This window comes from Gopherus evgoodei, chromosome 4, assembly GCF_007399415.2.
Source record: "Gopherus evgoodei ecotype Sinaloan lineage chromosome 4, rGopEvg1_v1.p, whole genome shotgun sequence".
NCBI lineage: Eukaryota > Metazoa > Chordata > Testudines > Testudinidae > Gopherus > Gopherus evgoodei.
This window is the reverse complement of record NC_044325.1, coordinates 52,733,712-52,749,998: the sequence shown is the minus strand read 5'-3', so window position 1 is coordinate 52,749,998 and position 16,287 is coordinate 52,733,712. Positions and strand designations below refer to the sequence as shown.

At 40.1% G+C, this 16,287-nt stretch overlaps 1 protein-coding gene across 1 annotated transcript in view; it reads left to right on the top strand.

Moving 5' to 3' along the window:
- SCFD1 (sec1 family domain containing 1) overlaps positions 1–15,116 on the top strand; it is a 168,483-nt gene extending 153,367 nt beyond the window's left edge. The window contains exons 22-25 of the mRNA XM_030559349.1: positions 3,221–3,254; positions 4,730–4,795; positions 13,330–13,399; positions 14,875–15,116. Of these exons, the coding sequence (XP_030415209.1) occupies positions 3,221–3,254; positions 4,730–4,795; positions 13,330–13,368 (139 nt within the window). The 3' untranslated portion in view covers positions 13,369–13,399; positions 14,875–15,116. The remainder of the gene's footprint in view (positions 1–3,220; positions 3,255–4,729; positions 4,796–13,329; positions 13,400–14,874) is intronic.
- The last annotated feature ends 1,171 nt before the right edge of the window (positions 15,117–16,287 follow it).

Below are 16,287 nucleotides of genomic sequence, written 5' to 3'. Positions count from 1 at the left end.
TGAGGGGCGGGGCGGAGCAGGGCTGCATGCACAGGGGTGGCGGCAGCAAGGCTCCAGATGAGTGAGGAGCTTCATAGTAAGGGGGCCAGCTCTGGGGCTGGGCGGGGGGGTTGGGTAAGGGGTGGGGGAAGTCAAGGGACAGGGAGCAGGGTGGATTGGATGGGGGGTGGTATACTGGGGGGGTAGGGGCAGGGGTCTCTGGAGGGGGCAGTCAGGGAGCAGGGGGGGTTGGATGAGGCATGGGAGTCCCGGAGTCTGTTTGGGGGGTGGATAGGGGTCAGGGCAGTCAGGGAACAGGGAGCAAAGAGGGTCCTGGGGAAGCAGTTAGGGTGTGAGGAGCTCTCTGGAGTGGGTGGTCAGGAGACAAGGAGCTGCGGGGGTTGGATGAGTTGGGAGTTCTGGGGGGACTGTCAGGAGGTAGGGGTGTGGAGAGGGGTTGTGACAGGCAGGGAGTGGGTGAGGGGGTTTATGGGTCCAGAGTTCTGGGGATCCTGTCAGGGGGCAGTGAGCAGTTAGATCGGCATTGGACTCCAGGGGGTCTTTCTGGGTGCGGGGGTGTGGATAAGGGTTGGGGCAGTCAGGGGACAGGTAGGGGGTAGGGTCCTGGGTGGCAGTCAGGGGATAAGGGGCAGGGAGGCTTAGACGGGGGTGGGGTCTGTCATAGTATAATTCCCAGATCTGAACCTTAGCGTCCAAAATATGGGTACTAGCATGAATTTCCCTAAGCTTAGATCTGATATGCTGCCACCAATCAGGACTTAGGTAGAGCGCCTGATAGACTCTGGTCTCCCCCAAAACCTTCCCTGAGGACCCCAAGACCCAGATTCCCTGAGTCTCACGACAAAGGGGAATAAACCATTTCCCTTCCCCCTCCTTTCTTCCTCCCAGCTCTTCCCACCCTGGGGGAGAGAGAGACAGATTCAAGCTCCGTGAATCTAAACAAAGGGATTACCCCTTCACCCCTCCTCCTTCCCCTCACCCAGGGGCAATACAGATTCAAGCTCCGTGAATCTAACACAAAGAGGAAATTTATCCTTCCCTTCTCCCCACCAATTCCCTGGTGAGTACAGACTCGATTCCCTTGAGCCTCAACTGGGGAAAAAATCAAACAGGTCTTAAAAAGCAAAACTTTTAATAAAAAGAAGGAAAAAAAGTACAAGTTATCTTTGTAATTTAGATGGTAAATATTACAGGGTCTTTCAGCTTATAGACAATAGGAAGAAAGCTTTCTCCAGCAGAAGTACATTTTAAAATACTTTCACCCAAATACACCTAAAAACTCTACCAGCCAGATACACAGTTGCAAATACAGAAAAACAAAAAGACTAAACTGTCTTTCTACTGTTGTACTTACAAAATTGGAACAGAAGATTAGAGAGCCTGTAGGTATGTGTGGTCACTCTCAGAGCCTAGAGAGAACAAAGCAAAACCCAAAAAAACACACAAAGGCTTCCCTCCACCGAGATTTGAAAGTATCTTGTCTCCTGATTGGTCCTCTGGTCAGGTGTGGCAGGTCACTGTTTGTTAACCCTTTACAGGTGAAAGAGACATTAACCCTTAGCTATCTGTTTATGACAGGGTCCCAGGAGCGGGTAGTTGGGGCAAGGAGCGGGGGGGTTTGGCGGTTCTGGGGGGGGCCAGTCACCCAGCCCTTTGCCCTGAGCCCTGCACCCTCAGACACCCCCAGGCCCCTGCCCTGAGCCTGTACCACCGAGCCCTCTGTTGACTCCTTTACCCCCCCATGACGCCAGCCCTGACTGGCACCCTCACACATACCCAGCCCCCCTACCCTGACATCTGCACCTCCCTCACAAGCTCCCAGCCCTCTGCCCTGACTCTTGCACCCCCCACATCCCCAGCCCCTCCCATCCCATGCACTCTGCACATCCCCAACCCCACCCTGAGCACCAAACGGGAGCCCCTGCACCCTCACTTACATTCCCACCTGCACCCCTTACACTACATGGGAGCTGCCCAGGTAAGTGCCCCCACACCCAAACCTCCTGCCCCAACCTTGAACTCCTCCTCCATTCTAGCTCCTGGCCAGACCCTTCACCCCCAGCCCTGTGCTTGGTCCACTCCAATTCTCAGCTCAGTGCAGAAAAAGGAAGAGAATGGACCAGAACCAGGGAGAAGGTAGGTACCCACTGTATGTGGGAAGGGCTGGGACCCCAGACCAGCACTGGGCTGAGTGGGTCCAGCGGCTGGCAGGAGCCGGAGGATGGAACCCCTGAGCGGTAGTGAGCTGAGCCGCTCAGCCCACTGCCGATCTGGGGTCCCGGCCACCAGCCCCACACAGCCCGCTGCCGGTCTGGTGTTCTGGCTGCCAGACCCTTCCCAGTTGGGGTCCCGGCCACAGGCCCCACTCAGCCTACTGCTGGCCTAGGTGAACAGAACCCCAGACCAGCAGCGGGCTGAGTGGGTCGGTGGCATAAGATCAACATTTTAATTTAATTTTAAATGAAGCTTCTTAAACATTTTGAAAACCTTGTTTATTTTACAGTACAACACTAGTTTAGTTATATAATATATAGACTTGTAGAGAGAGACCTTCTGAAAAACATTAAAATGTATGACCGGCACGCGAAACCTTAAATTAGAGTGAATAAATGAAGACTTGGCACATCACTTCTGAAAGGTTGCTGACCCCTGGGTTACATTGTATCTTCTTCTCAGTATTCAGAAATACCTTCCATTATTCTGGTGTGAGACAACCTAATTTGTCCCATAAATCTTCCTTTGATGGACTGGAAAACTTGTTAACCCTTCTAATGTGAATAAAAAACCCAATTTGTCTGAGAGGAAGGGTCACAGATTTGACTGATTTCCATGAACGCTAGTGATTTATCTCACAGAATTCATTAGTTCCACCAGCTGCATCACCGATTACAAAATCTATGGAGCTCTCACCTGTTCACATGTTACTAAAAAACAAGGCGAAAATTCTCTAGTCTTCCAAAACTGAAGAAATAAAAATTTTATATATTTGAGCTAATTGAATGAATGAATGAAATTTCTATATCAAATTTTTTTTGAGAAATATGACCTTTAAAGTGTCTTTTTATAACTCTCTGTAAAAAAAAAACAAAATACCACCAACTATTAGAATGTACCCTGTACATTTTGTGCATATACATATACTCATTTAATATTTTTATATTTATATCAGTAGTAAAAATCCTAACTATTCCATTTATAATGCAGTTCATTTTTATTACAGCTCAGTTCCAAGAAACAAAAATCCATTCCAGGAGGTAAGTCATGTAGAAATCATACTTTTTCCAAATCAAGATCTAGGTATTATAGTATCAGTATTTTTTAAAGTTCCAGTCATTTCATGGTTGTGAATTCAGAAAATGGGAGATTCTGTTTGCAAAATCACTAGTCTAATTATATTCATTATTAATTATACTTAGCAGTTATGCTGGAGAGCTCCTTTCATCTTCAAAGGGTTGTACAAGCATTAACTACTCCTTACAATACCCCTGCAAGGTAATTATTAGCGATTTAATGATAGAGCCATAATCAGAATGCAGCAATTTTAAACTCCCAGTCCTATACTTAGTCCTTTTAGAACACAATGCCTCTCTAAATTTAGTCATCCATAAATCTTTACACATAGCTGGATACGGCAAAACAGTATTTGTAAGCAACAGTTCCAATAACAACTCAAATTGTATTTAATCATTTGCTGCCTTTTTAATTCATTTTCCACAAACATTTGTGGAAAGTGGTGGGTTTTTTATTTTCACAGTGATGTTTGCTAAAACAAAAATCTCATGAGTATTTATTTTAACACAATCATGCTAAGGTTTGAGGTGAAAATGCTTGCACAGTCATCTTGATATGTCTTTGGTTTCCCTTCTCTTTTGGTTTGTATTCACTTGGAGACCAAAAACAATACCATGTTACTTGAGTAACTATACATCATAAATAGCAAATAGTCAGTGAATATGTTGCAAATAACTTATAGGCTGAAATATGTTCACATAAAATATTCAAATAATTTTGAACATGGAACAAATTAGTAAAAATCCACCAGTTTGTGGATAGTTCATGAATAGGGGGGAAAAAGCTAATAGTTCATCCCCTTTACAATTTTCTTGAACATACCCCAGAAAATGTTGCTATTCTTAGATGGTCGTTAGATTATTAAACCTTCTAATATTAAATGAGAATCTAAAAGAAAATAAAAAATAGTTAAAATATCTTAATAGTAACAGCAGTGTTAGAAGACAGAGCATCTTTATCAAATTTAATTCTTAACCTTCCACCAGTGCCAAAACAATGATTAAAAATACTTCCACTAATGGTTATCTCAGTAAAATTAGTAACTCATAGATTCAAAGTATTCCATTTTCTTCTATCAAGAAATATTTGAAACGTCAAAATCTTCTGAAAAGCTAAATTAGATAAAGAAAATGTTATAGCTCTGTTTTGTTTGAAGCCTGTGGTTTTCTGTCCCCTAAAGGATTATAATTGCAGTATTGGTAATTCAAGTATTATCCTTAGTAATAGATCCTTTAAGTAGAATTAGGTTTGTAAGATTAACAGGCGGCCCAAATTATTTGTTGCTTCATTATTTGTTCGCTTTTGAAAACTCCATGTTAGAAAAAAGTTGCTGTTTAATAAAACTGGTTTTCATCTCATTTTTTAATTAAACTCCATATACTCTAGAAATTTGACTGCATATTCTAATTATCTCTTCTTCTATGTGTTTGTATTTTAGGCAATTGTTTTTGTAGTTGGAGGAGGCAACTACATTGAATATCAAAATCTTGTTGACTATATTAAGGTTAAGTACATTTTGCCAATTATATCCTATAGTTAACTGATTACAACTAATTGTAGCCTATGTAACTTATCTTTTCAATCTCATAGGAGCTTGTTATATTAAGTTCAGCTGAAATGCTTATGTTTATATACAACCTGGAAAAAATTATGTAGAAAAAAAATCAATAGCAAATTTGGGTTTTGGTCTTGAAATGGTGAATGCATATTAGCTCTGCCTGCAATTTTGTTACCACAAAACTTGCAATATTGCTGAGAGTTAGACTACTATACTACATTCCAAATTGTTTCACCTTAGAATAATGTTTTACATAATAGAGAAATTGAAATCTGTAAATTTAGATGTGATGAATTGACCATTAACCTCATTTCTCTTCGCTGTTCAGGAGCAAGGAAAAAGTATTTTCTAGATAAAATGTTGACCTCATCACTTTTTTTACAGATAAAAAGACTCGAAAAGTAACTGTAATTGTAGAGGAATTACTCAAATATACACTACAGGCAATGTCAAGAGTTCTTCTCAACTGACTGTTGAACATCATCATCGGTGCTTTGAGTCACAGTGTAGTTTTCATTTACAACACATCACTACTAAAATAATATTTGCTGCCTAGTAATTGTCAGAAACATCCAGGGAACAGAGATCTTTATACATAACTGTACTGCCCTGTCAAATAGCTTTGATACTATCAGCTTTGCTAATCACTAGGAAATATGAAGATTGCGGTATAAGACCCTGAATTATATGAAATCATATAATATGGTTGGAGTACTCCAATCCCCATCGCATTTGATACTATTTCACAACCTTGTTTGATTAATTTTGATTGGTAGTAGTTAGATAAAGCAGTTGTCGCCACCTGTGATTAAAGATTAGATGCTACTCAGGAATATTCTTCAGTAACTTTAATCTGCATGCATCAAAAGCTCTTATTAGCCAACTGCTCTTTGTGCATGACTCTGCACTTGTAGTCTACTCTGAGCAGGCTGGCAGATAATGGCATCTTGTTTTACAACAGTCTCATTTTGGTGTGAGAGTTAATGTTTCAAATGCTGAATATATTGCAAACACCAAACAGGCTTTTGAAACACACATCAGAATTAACAGTATAGCAGTAAGCGTGGTGACATTTACCCACCTTGGAAGAATCTTCACTAAAAAACATATTGAAATCATTTACCTAGTAAGCTTTATTGGATTGTTTGTATGATTGTTTGTGTGCAAGCAACATGACATTTGGCTTTGCCAAAGAACAAACTGTATAGTATAGTATAGTAGTGCTTTCCATCTGTACTATATGCTGCAAAGACATGGACTAGCTTTTGGTTGCTTGAGGCTGGAAAAGACTTTTTTTTTTTTTTAAATTTCTGACAGTACTGGTTCATGTTTGACTGCTGGAATACAGGCAATGCTGTTGAATGTGCATCTCAACTGAACAAGTCATGCCCCACAAGTTGTTGAGAAACAAACACCAGAACAACTAATCTTTGGTGAACTAGTTGGTGGTAAACAGACATAAGGTGAATAAAGGAAATACTTTGAAGGCACTAACAAGAATGTCAGGATGCTATAAACAACAATTGTAATAAATGGCAAATGAAGCTGTTTGAGGATAACTTCATCTTTGCAGTGAAGAGCCTGGACTCCTTCAGGAAGTTAGCAAGGTGCTTCTTTGTGGTATAATGTAAACTTAATTGACTCATTTACATAAGACGTCTTGAATGGGCAAAGCAGATCTTTAGGACTCACCCAGTCACTTTCTGCAGAACTAGAGCACCATAGTGATTAGTTTACCAATACATGGTGTTCAAGGCTGTGTTCTCAAAAAGAAGCTAGAAACTAGTTTTCAAATAAAAGCTGAGATTCTCCTATACATTTCTATTTACTTCAAATCAAGGAGAGGAGGCGCTGCAACTAGGGGTTTTGCTCTGATGGCTTTTAAAGAAAATAAACTGTTTATTTTCCTCTTAGCTGATTGCTGAAGCCCAGCTAATACCAAAACTGCCAGGCCAACTACTACTGCCAATCATTAGAGCGATTTGGGAGCAGTTGCTTCCCTGAGAGATTGCTTCTTTCAAACCATGCTTAAGTCAGTCTGGTGAGAGGATTGGGCTGCTGGCAGAAACTTCGTTTTAGACACTTCAGTTTAAAGCAGTAAATGGGAACCCATCAAGTGAAGATCACCACAGATACTTCGAGACACTATTCTATATGGTTATCAAATGAAAACGTGTTAAAGAGCAATCAGCAATCTTGAAAGGTAGAGTAGATTCTTAGAGATACACAGCTGGTATATCAATCCACAGATCCTGTACACCCCAGTGCAGTTATTCTGTAGGGAAGGGATACAATGATCAGATAAAATGAATTAGTAAAGGATTTAGGGAGGTATTCTTTAAAGGAGTGGAAATGGGGTTCAGGCCTCCCATGACTGGTTCAGCAGAGAGCCAACCCACCCCCATTTACAGCCTTCCTTAATCCTTACTGGGGGGGGGAGGACTGGCAAAGTCCAAGCAGCAGGTTAGCTGGGCACCAGGATGAGTAAAAAGGGAGGGCTGACAGGAGTTCTCTCATCCTTAGTATATGTAAATTATTTTGGAATTACCTGCACTGTACACATGTATCTGTCGAGTACTCCCAGACATGTAGGAATAAAGTTGTGGACTAATTAAACCAGTGGTTCTCAAACATTTGTGTGCAATACAAATCAGACTCCTGGAGGGGTACGGTAGTCTGGAAAGATTGAGAGCCACTGAATTAAATCACAATTATGTCTCCTGTCCTCCTTCCAGCATAGCCAGACAAGGATTGTTCATCTTTGAGGAAAGGATAGTTTTGCCTCGCTCATGTTCTGATTTGCCTATAGCAGCATTAACTAAGCTTCAAAAGAAGCTTAAAATCAACCCTCAGGGATTAAGGAGAATCACAGTAATCTGATGCATATATGGAAATGGAAGAAAAGGTTGCATAAGGTTAATTGGCATAAACATAGCTTTTTCCTAGCATCTTTTCAACATCATAAAAAAAAACTTGTGTTTTCTGTTGTAAAACTTTCTGGTCATAGGTTCTGCAGCTCTTGTCTTGATGATCTATTTAAAAGACAAAAATTTTGTGTGTTGGGTATTAGTAATAAAACTCTTACTCAAAAGCCATTTAAGGTACTATATCCCTGTTTACAAGACTGAATGGCATTAAGTCTAAATCCTTACCTCTGTCAAGTAGTATGCTGTATCACAGAAGCTTTAGATCCGTGTAGTTTTCCATATGACTTTACATTTAGATTTGTTTGATCCCCATAATGAGCCTTGGAATTTAATCTGAAAATCAGTTGTATTTTATACAGCTTGAAATACATCTCCAATAATTGTTTGGCTATAAAATCTTGATTTGAATGTCTCAACCAAGTACTGGATTTAAATTAAGTACTTTGATCTTATATTTGATTATTAAACCACTATGGTTAACTTTTTAAATAAGCTTAATATTTTATTTAAAATGATATATTTTTTTTAAAATGTATGTGTTGGAGAGCTGAAGGATGACAGTTCTGTTTCATGGCAACTTTGGAGGTTTTGAAATGTTTCATTCTGCATTGGAATGAAAACAAAGCTTTATGTTTGTTTTTGAAAAAGCAAAATTGTCCAAATGTCCATTTCCCAGTCAAAAATCTGAGCTGTTGGTACGGTGTGGATGTAGTGCACTGGCCTGGATGTGAGAGTCACAGGTTTAAGTCCCTGTACCTCCCTGGTTCAGGGTTTTTTTCATCCTAGATTAATCAGACAGAGCAGGGACTTTGAACCAGGGTCTCCCATATCCCAGGCTAGTACCCTAAACATGAGGCTAGAAATGATAGTCTCTCTCTCTCTCTCACTCACTCAACCTTTACAACAAAAACTTCATCAAAACTAATGTCTGTGTGAAAAATCTCAGCTCTGATAGGTCAGCATACAGTATGACAAAAAAATTATTTTACTGAAAATGTTGATTAGTTTACTGTATGTTCATTCAGACAGATACTGCATTTGCTAAATACATTTATGTATTTAAAGAATTGCAGCCAGACTCAAGCAATATTTGAACAAAATTAGGAGTAATTTTTCCATAATGCTCTTGCACAATTACCCATGTGTGTACATGTCTTATTTAAGGTGCTCTGAATGCAAAACAAATGAAGTTACGCAATCAGTTTAGTGTCTATGCAAATTAGACCGCAAATAGTCACACTTGCCGTCAGTTTTGAAGATTTTGACCCTAATATTTTGTTAGACTCCTATTCAAATCCTGTATAAAAACCATTTTTCTTTCCAGTCATTCCAAATTGTGTATGTAAATGGAAGTATTATTCTCTAAGACTTTTTTTCTAATCTTCTGTCTGATTTATTCATTGATACCTCAGTCTAATATTTATAGAATCAGAACTCATCAGCACAGAAGAAAGTTGATGTCCCAAACCCAGGACTGAGGCACCACTGGCAGCATGGACAACCCTAATTTAAACAAGTGTACTTTGATGTTCTTCAGCTAAATGCAGACATGTATTCCAAGTAGATGTTTGCACACTGGAGCCTTTTGTCCAGCAGGACCCAAAGAAGGGAGATACTCACACCTCACGCCTGTAGCCTGGCAGTGTTGCCTCGACCCCCCTCAGTTCCTTTTTACTGCCTTCAGGTATAGTCAGAGCTCTGTGTGGCTGTTGCTACAACCTCACATATTTATAGCCCGACCTCCTCACACAGGATCATGGCTGCACTCTGCTCCAGTGATCAGCTCTCTGCACTTTGTGGCGTGGCTGCTGCATGGCTTAGAGAGGAAGAAGGATGTTTTTTGGAGGCTGTCCAACAGGTCCTACTTAACAGCAGGAGACCTTCCATTAGAATGACCTACAGGGCAAAGTGGAAGAGGTTTTCTGCATGGTCCTTGTCCCATCAGTCCCATCTGATAGAGGCTTCCTGTAGCACCTTCAGGAATCAGGCCAAATATCGGCATTTCATCCCCCTATCCAAGGGAAATCTGTTTTCTCAAAACAAAATTCTTGAGAAGTCTCCTCCGCCTGCATACTCCAGTCAGAGAGGTGGCCCCTTTGTGCGACTTGAACATGGTTTTAGCAGCTATAATGGGGCCTCCATTTGAGCCCCTTGCTTCCTGCCTGCTGCCCCTCTTGTTTCAAAAGACTGCATTCTTGATAGCTATTACCTGTGCCAGGAGGGGTATAAGAGTTGTAGGTCCTGATGGCTGGGCAGTTCTCCAGGACCAAGGTGATGCTTCGGCCACACCAAAGTTTGTATCCAAGGTGGAGTCTCAGTTTCACCTGAACCAAGTCATGTATTACCTTATTTTTCCCCAAGCCGCATTCCTCCCGGAGGAGCAACACCTCCACACACTAGATGTTCGATGCTTTCTGAACAGGACTGAAAAGTTTTGTGTTTTGCCTCGTCTATTCGTATCATATTCAGACTGCATGAAGGGACAATTGGTCTCTGCGCAGACCATCACTAGATGGACAACGTTTTGCATCAGATGTACATACGAGATGGCGTTGGCTGTGCCTCCTCAGCAGATACGGATGCATTTGATGAGAGCAGAAGCAATATCAGTGGGCCTTCCTTAATGGTATTTCCATATTGGACATTTGTAGTGCAGCCATGTGGTTGTCTGTACACACATTAATGGACCATTATGCAATCACTGCTTCTTCCAGAACAGACGCTAACATCAGAAGAGGAGTGCTACAATCCTTGCTTAGGTAGACTCTGGATATTCGGTGCAAAGGAACTGAGGGGGAGTGTCGGGTGGCTCTGCCTCTTATAGCCAAGGAAGGTGCTACGGGCATGAGCGCCACCCTTCTACGGTACTGCTAGGCAAAAGACTGGTGCATGCACACACCTACTTGGAATACAAGTCTACATCACATCTCAAAGAACTGTGGTTACAAGTAGCCATTTCTTTTTGAAAGTTAGATCAATAGCACTAAACTCACAGGTCTTGAGCGCAATGGAAACAACACAGGGTAGAAGCCGTGCAAATTTCCTTGCAGTGCTTCACCAATGATCCAGAACTCTTCCTTCTTAGAGACTATCTGGAGTAATCAGTTCTCCAGAGCTATTAATCTTTGGTAAGAATACCCTTTTTGGAAATGTTTACGATGTGGGCATATGTCTGTAAGGGACTGCACTGAAACCCAAACTCATCTCAAAAAAGCCACCAAATAGCTTTCAAATAGCAATATATTTGATGACAATGTCAGTGATCACAGTAGTGAACTATATTTCAGCTAATTACAAGAGTTTAAAAAGTTCTTCATTCCATTATCTTCATTACTAGAAGACTTGCAGTGCCCCAAGGGAAAGATTTCTTTTGCAAACATGCAAATACACATTGAATGCCCAGTGTCTTTAACTAATTACTTTCTTGGAAGACATAGTTTATCTCCCTGTCGTTAAAAAAAAGATAAAATGTTTTAGCAAGCTGCCAGGCTGCCTCCTCCCTAAGGTTTGGCAGACCACTCTTAGTTCCAACAGCCAGTGTTTTTCATAGGTGGGAGACAACATGATGAGGTAAACCCCCTCCTCATCATCACTGTAAGCAGATTATAAAGTGAGAAAAAGCAAAATAACATCAACACAATTATTTGAAAGTACTGGAGGATCTCAAATCTGCACTTGTGGGTCTACTTTTTGAAGGGATTTGGTTAACAGTTTAATACTGGAAATATTTTCTCATTGTTTCTATATTTCGTGTACATCTTATACTCGCATTTTGGAGGTGAAAGAATCAGGATGATTTTCAGACTTAGAAACTATTAGGAAAATGTTGCTGGAACAAAACAATTTATAGTCACTGCAAATTGAATGTTTTATCCAAAGTTACTGTATTTAAATGAGCAAGTAGTAGTATAGTAGATTGGCATGAATGTGATACCTCTGTTTTTGGGTAAGGGACTTTATCGTCAATGTACTGTTGTATAGGCTTTTCCCTGTCATGCAATGGGCTGTAGATTGGGGGGTATTAGGCTTTACTGTAATACAAATAATAATGCATTGCTACCTGTCAAGGGTCCTTCCCCACTCTGATCTTTAGGGTACAGATGTGGGGATCTGCATGGACACTAAGCTTAATTACTAGCTTAGATGTGATATCACTGCCACCATCCAGAATTTTCAGTGTCTGGATCACTCCCTTTCCCCCCAAAACCTTCCCCTCCCAGGGTAGCCTTGAGAGACCCCTTCACCAATTCCCTGGCGAGTCCAGATCCAATCCCTTGGATCTTAAAACAAGGAAAAATCAATCAGGTATTAACGAAAAGAAAGGTAAAAGAAAACCCTCTGAGAGAGAGTAGCATACCAGCTACTCTCACAGACAACAGATTCAAAACAAAGAGGATGTTCCTCTGGACCACAAATTTAGTTACACAAAAAATACCCAATTTGATTCTACCTCTAATTACATAAGAGTTACAAAGAAATAAACATAAACCTATTTATTCCTTTCTAAAAACTTACTACTCTGATAAGAGGCTGGTTCCTTGATCTTTTTCACATCCAGCTGAAACGGAAACTCTAAACAAGGAAAAAACTTCCCTCCTTCCTTTTGAAACATCTTGTTCCCTCATTGGTTCCTCTGGTCAGGTGTTAGCTAGGCTAGGTGAACTTTTAACCCTTTACAGGTAAAAGAGGCATAACCCTTAACCATCTGTTTATGACACTACCATTCTTATAACAGTGCCTTATATTATAAAACAAGGATGTATGGCTTTTCTGCGGGAGCTCAGGAGGAAGCCCTTCAGATGGAGATTTTATATCCTTTTAAAAGTTGTAACAAAGGACTGACAATTAGATTCTGAGCTCGTCTGTATGGGAAGCTGGTCCTGATTAATTAGTCCTGATTAATTCCCTGTGTGGATGTTCTTATTCCAGAATAAGAAGGCTTTATACCAATTTGCTTAGTCCATTTTGAAAGTGGATTCATTTAGGGCTTGTCTACATAGGAACACTAAGGAAAATTAATAAAATTAACTTTTAAAGTTAAATTTCATTAACCCCCATGACTGTGCTCTTATTCAGAATTAAAATGGCCTTAATTTGGATTACTTTAATTCTTAAATTTACAACCTTTAAGACCTATGGAGATAAAACCTAATTCAGAATAGGCCCTCTTATTCCAGAATAAGATCTAGACAGGAAGTTATTGCAAAATATCTCTTCTGCTTTAATTCACACCCTACCTTAACCCAAATTAATTTACCAGTAGACAAGCCCTCTATTTAATTGATCTACGTGTGTGAAGAATGCCTCATTTTTCACTGTTTTCTGACTTTGTCCCATTATTTCCCCATTTCTTCCACTTAATCAACATTGTTTATTTCTTGTGAGCCATTTACTTTCCTACCTTGAAATCAGCAACATAGTTTTTTTATACCTAGAAGAACAAGTTCCTCACATGATCTCTGACTGCTAAAGTTATTGTTTTGTACACAACTAGTTAATCACCCACATTGTTGTTTTATTAAACTGATATCTCCTTATCTTTTCTTTTCACAGGGCAAACAAGGCAAAACATGTCTTATATGGCTGCAGTGAACTTTTCAATGCTGCACAGTTTATAAAACAGGTAAGTTACCACTAATATCATTTAAACTTTCAATACTTTGAGTTAATTGCCTTAATATCTCATAGCTGACTTTATTGGATTCAGTTGTAGAAATTGAACTATTTTAAACACTTTAATGCAAATTGAAATAAAGATCAACTGGTAAAAGTTAAAAAAAAGATTCTCATAAAATGTTAGTGTTAATCTGGATCTGTAAAAGCAGCAAAGAGTTCTGTGGCACCTTGTCATGCATCCGACGAAGTGGGTATTCACCCACGAAGGCTCATGCTCCAATACCTCTGTTAGTCTATAAGGTGCCACAGAACTCTTTGCTGCTAACAAAATTTAAGAAACCTGAGTTGTAAATGGGTATTTAGCAAGTGAACTTGTAACAGATGAATATGGTTTGCAATCAAGTATGTTTAATTAAATGTCTCCAAGTAACAAACTGTGTTAGAGAAGATGGATTGATTTCACAGAACTCCTCCAAATTCACATGTCAATCAATATTAGCTGTTAAAATACCCCAGCAGGGTAAACACCCTCCATCTGACATTGTTTTGAAAGCTTTGGCTTAAGCTTTCACATTTAGGTTCTGTCTATACTACCAAGGTAGTCAACCTAAGTTACACTACTCCTGCTACATGAATAACGTAACTGGAGTCAACATAGCCTAGGTCGTTTTACCCGCGGTGTCTACCCTGTGCTGCACTGACAGGAGACGCTCTTCCATCAACTTACTTTACTCTTCTCCTTCCAGTGGAATACAGAGTTGACCAAAGAGTGATCTGCAGTCGATTTAGCGGGTCTTACTAGACCTGTTAAATTGACCCCCACTGCATCAATTGCAGCAGCATCGATCCCCAGTAACTGTAGACATGGCCTAAGTGCCTGACCTTGAGAGTGCTACACCCATGAACTGCAGTAGGAGTTGCAGGTCCCCCATACCTTTTGGAATAAGCCCTTAAATGACAGTGAGATTTAATTAATAGTAGTATCAATTTCTCCACACTCCTTCCAACGATATACACCTGCTCAGCCTAGTTGACACTGTTGAGCATTTCGTAGCACTGCAGTGCCTCCCATCACCTATATTTCTTCCTTTGTTAGTCATTTCATGGTAGATAAAGCAAATCAATTGATATTTAAATACATCTCACAGAACTAAGCACATTCTTACTTCGTAGGAATAAGAGTCCTTAGTGTACACTATTAAGCCGACAGCTCTGTACTCAACTGTGTGGCTATAGATTTTTCTTTTTATGGAAGATTGGCTTTGTTTAGTAGACATTCCAGAGCTGTTCATTTTTACTGTACTTTCAGGACGAAATAAACCAATGCTTTTATACCTTACATTTTTCTCTTAACTAGCATTCTTTTATTTGTAAATAGTAACCAAATATTGTAAAAAAACAAGAAGTTTGCTCTTTAAACTGAATTATTGGGCTAAAAAATAATATTGACAATATGATTTTTTTCTCTCCTCTTGTATTTAGCTGTCCCAACTTGGGGAGAAATAGGACTGAAAAACACCATTATTTGAAACAACCTGGCAATTTGGAAGTGTGAAGAAAAAGATCATGACAACACTCAGATGACACCTTCCTATCTATAACCTTGTTATAACGTTAAAACTTAAAACCGTTCCATTAATCTGATAATTTGAAGGAAGGACCTGTACTTAACATAGTGTATATGAATAACAGAATAACATTTCAGAAAATAAACTTAATCTATATTCTGTCTGCTGTAACATTTCTGTGGTTGGTGCATTTTACATTTTTAGATTGCAAATATGTGTAATTATGGTATGTCTGGGACTTGAGTGCAATAGAAAGTGTAGTATGTGCAAGGCCTACATGCAGATAATAGCATTTATCGGGTACCATATGTATCCCTTAGTTCTTGTACAGTAACTGACGCAATCGTTTTAAACAAAAATTAAGAGAAAATTGCTTAACTTGAAGAAATATGTTCTATTGAAAGCCAGACCATCTAAATTTATGTTAGAAAATGGAAGAAGACAAAACTGCATTTTTAGGCCTGTATGTTTATCGGGGAAGATTCCAGTAACAATGTCACAAGACTGGGAAATAGCAAAAATAATAAGAACCTCATGGATATGTTTTGTAGAACCCAAACTAATTTTCAGAACCAGCTATAAATGATCAATGTTTAAGCATTTCATAAGAACATAAGAATGCCATAGTGAGTCAGATCAGTTGTCCACAGGGCCTGCTCCAGACACCAGCGTTCCAAGCTGGTGCTTGGGGCAAGCATTCTGCAAGGGGTGGCAGTCCCTGTTGTTTTGCCCCCAAGCAGCACGCCGAATTGCCACGACAGCGGGGAGAGTCCGTGCGCCCTTAGGGCAGCTCTCGCGTTTCCGCGGTGGCAGCAGTTCAGCAGCAGCGTCTATGTTTAGCTGTCTGCAGCAGCTTCAGCTAAACATAGAAGCTGCCTCCAATTGCCGCCACCATGGAAATGCACCTGCCACTCTAAGGGCACACGGATGGCCCCCGCTATCTGCGGTGGTAATTTGGTGCGCTGCTTGGGGCGGCGAAAACTGTAGAGCCGGCCCTGGTTATCCATCTCGACTACCATCCCCTCTCCTACAGTGGCCTGAACCAGATATTTCAGAAGAAGGTGCAACAAACTCTTCAGAAAATGGTTATGGCATGAACCTCAGGGAAAGTTTGTGTTCCTTACTTGTGGTAGAGATCAGCTTGAACATTGAAATATGTGAATTTCCAAAACTAATATTTCTTCTTATAATTTCAGATATTCTTGTCATCCACGTAAATATCCAGTTATTTTTTTATTTTAGACTCAACATTTTGTACCAAAGGGTTCTGCTGCTAATTGTGCCTTGTATAAAAAAATAGGGCTGTCGATTAATTGCAGTTAAGTCA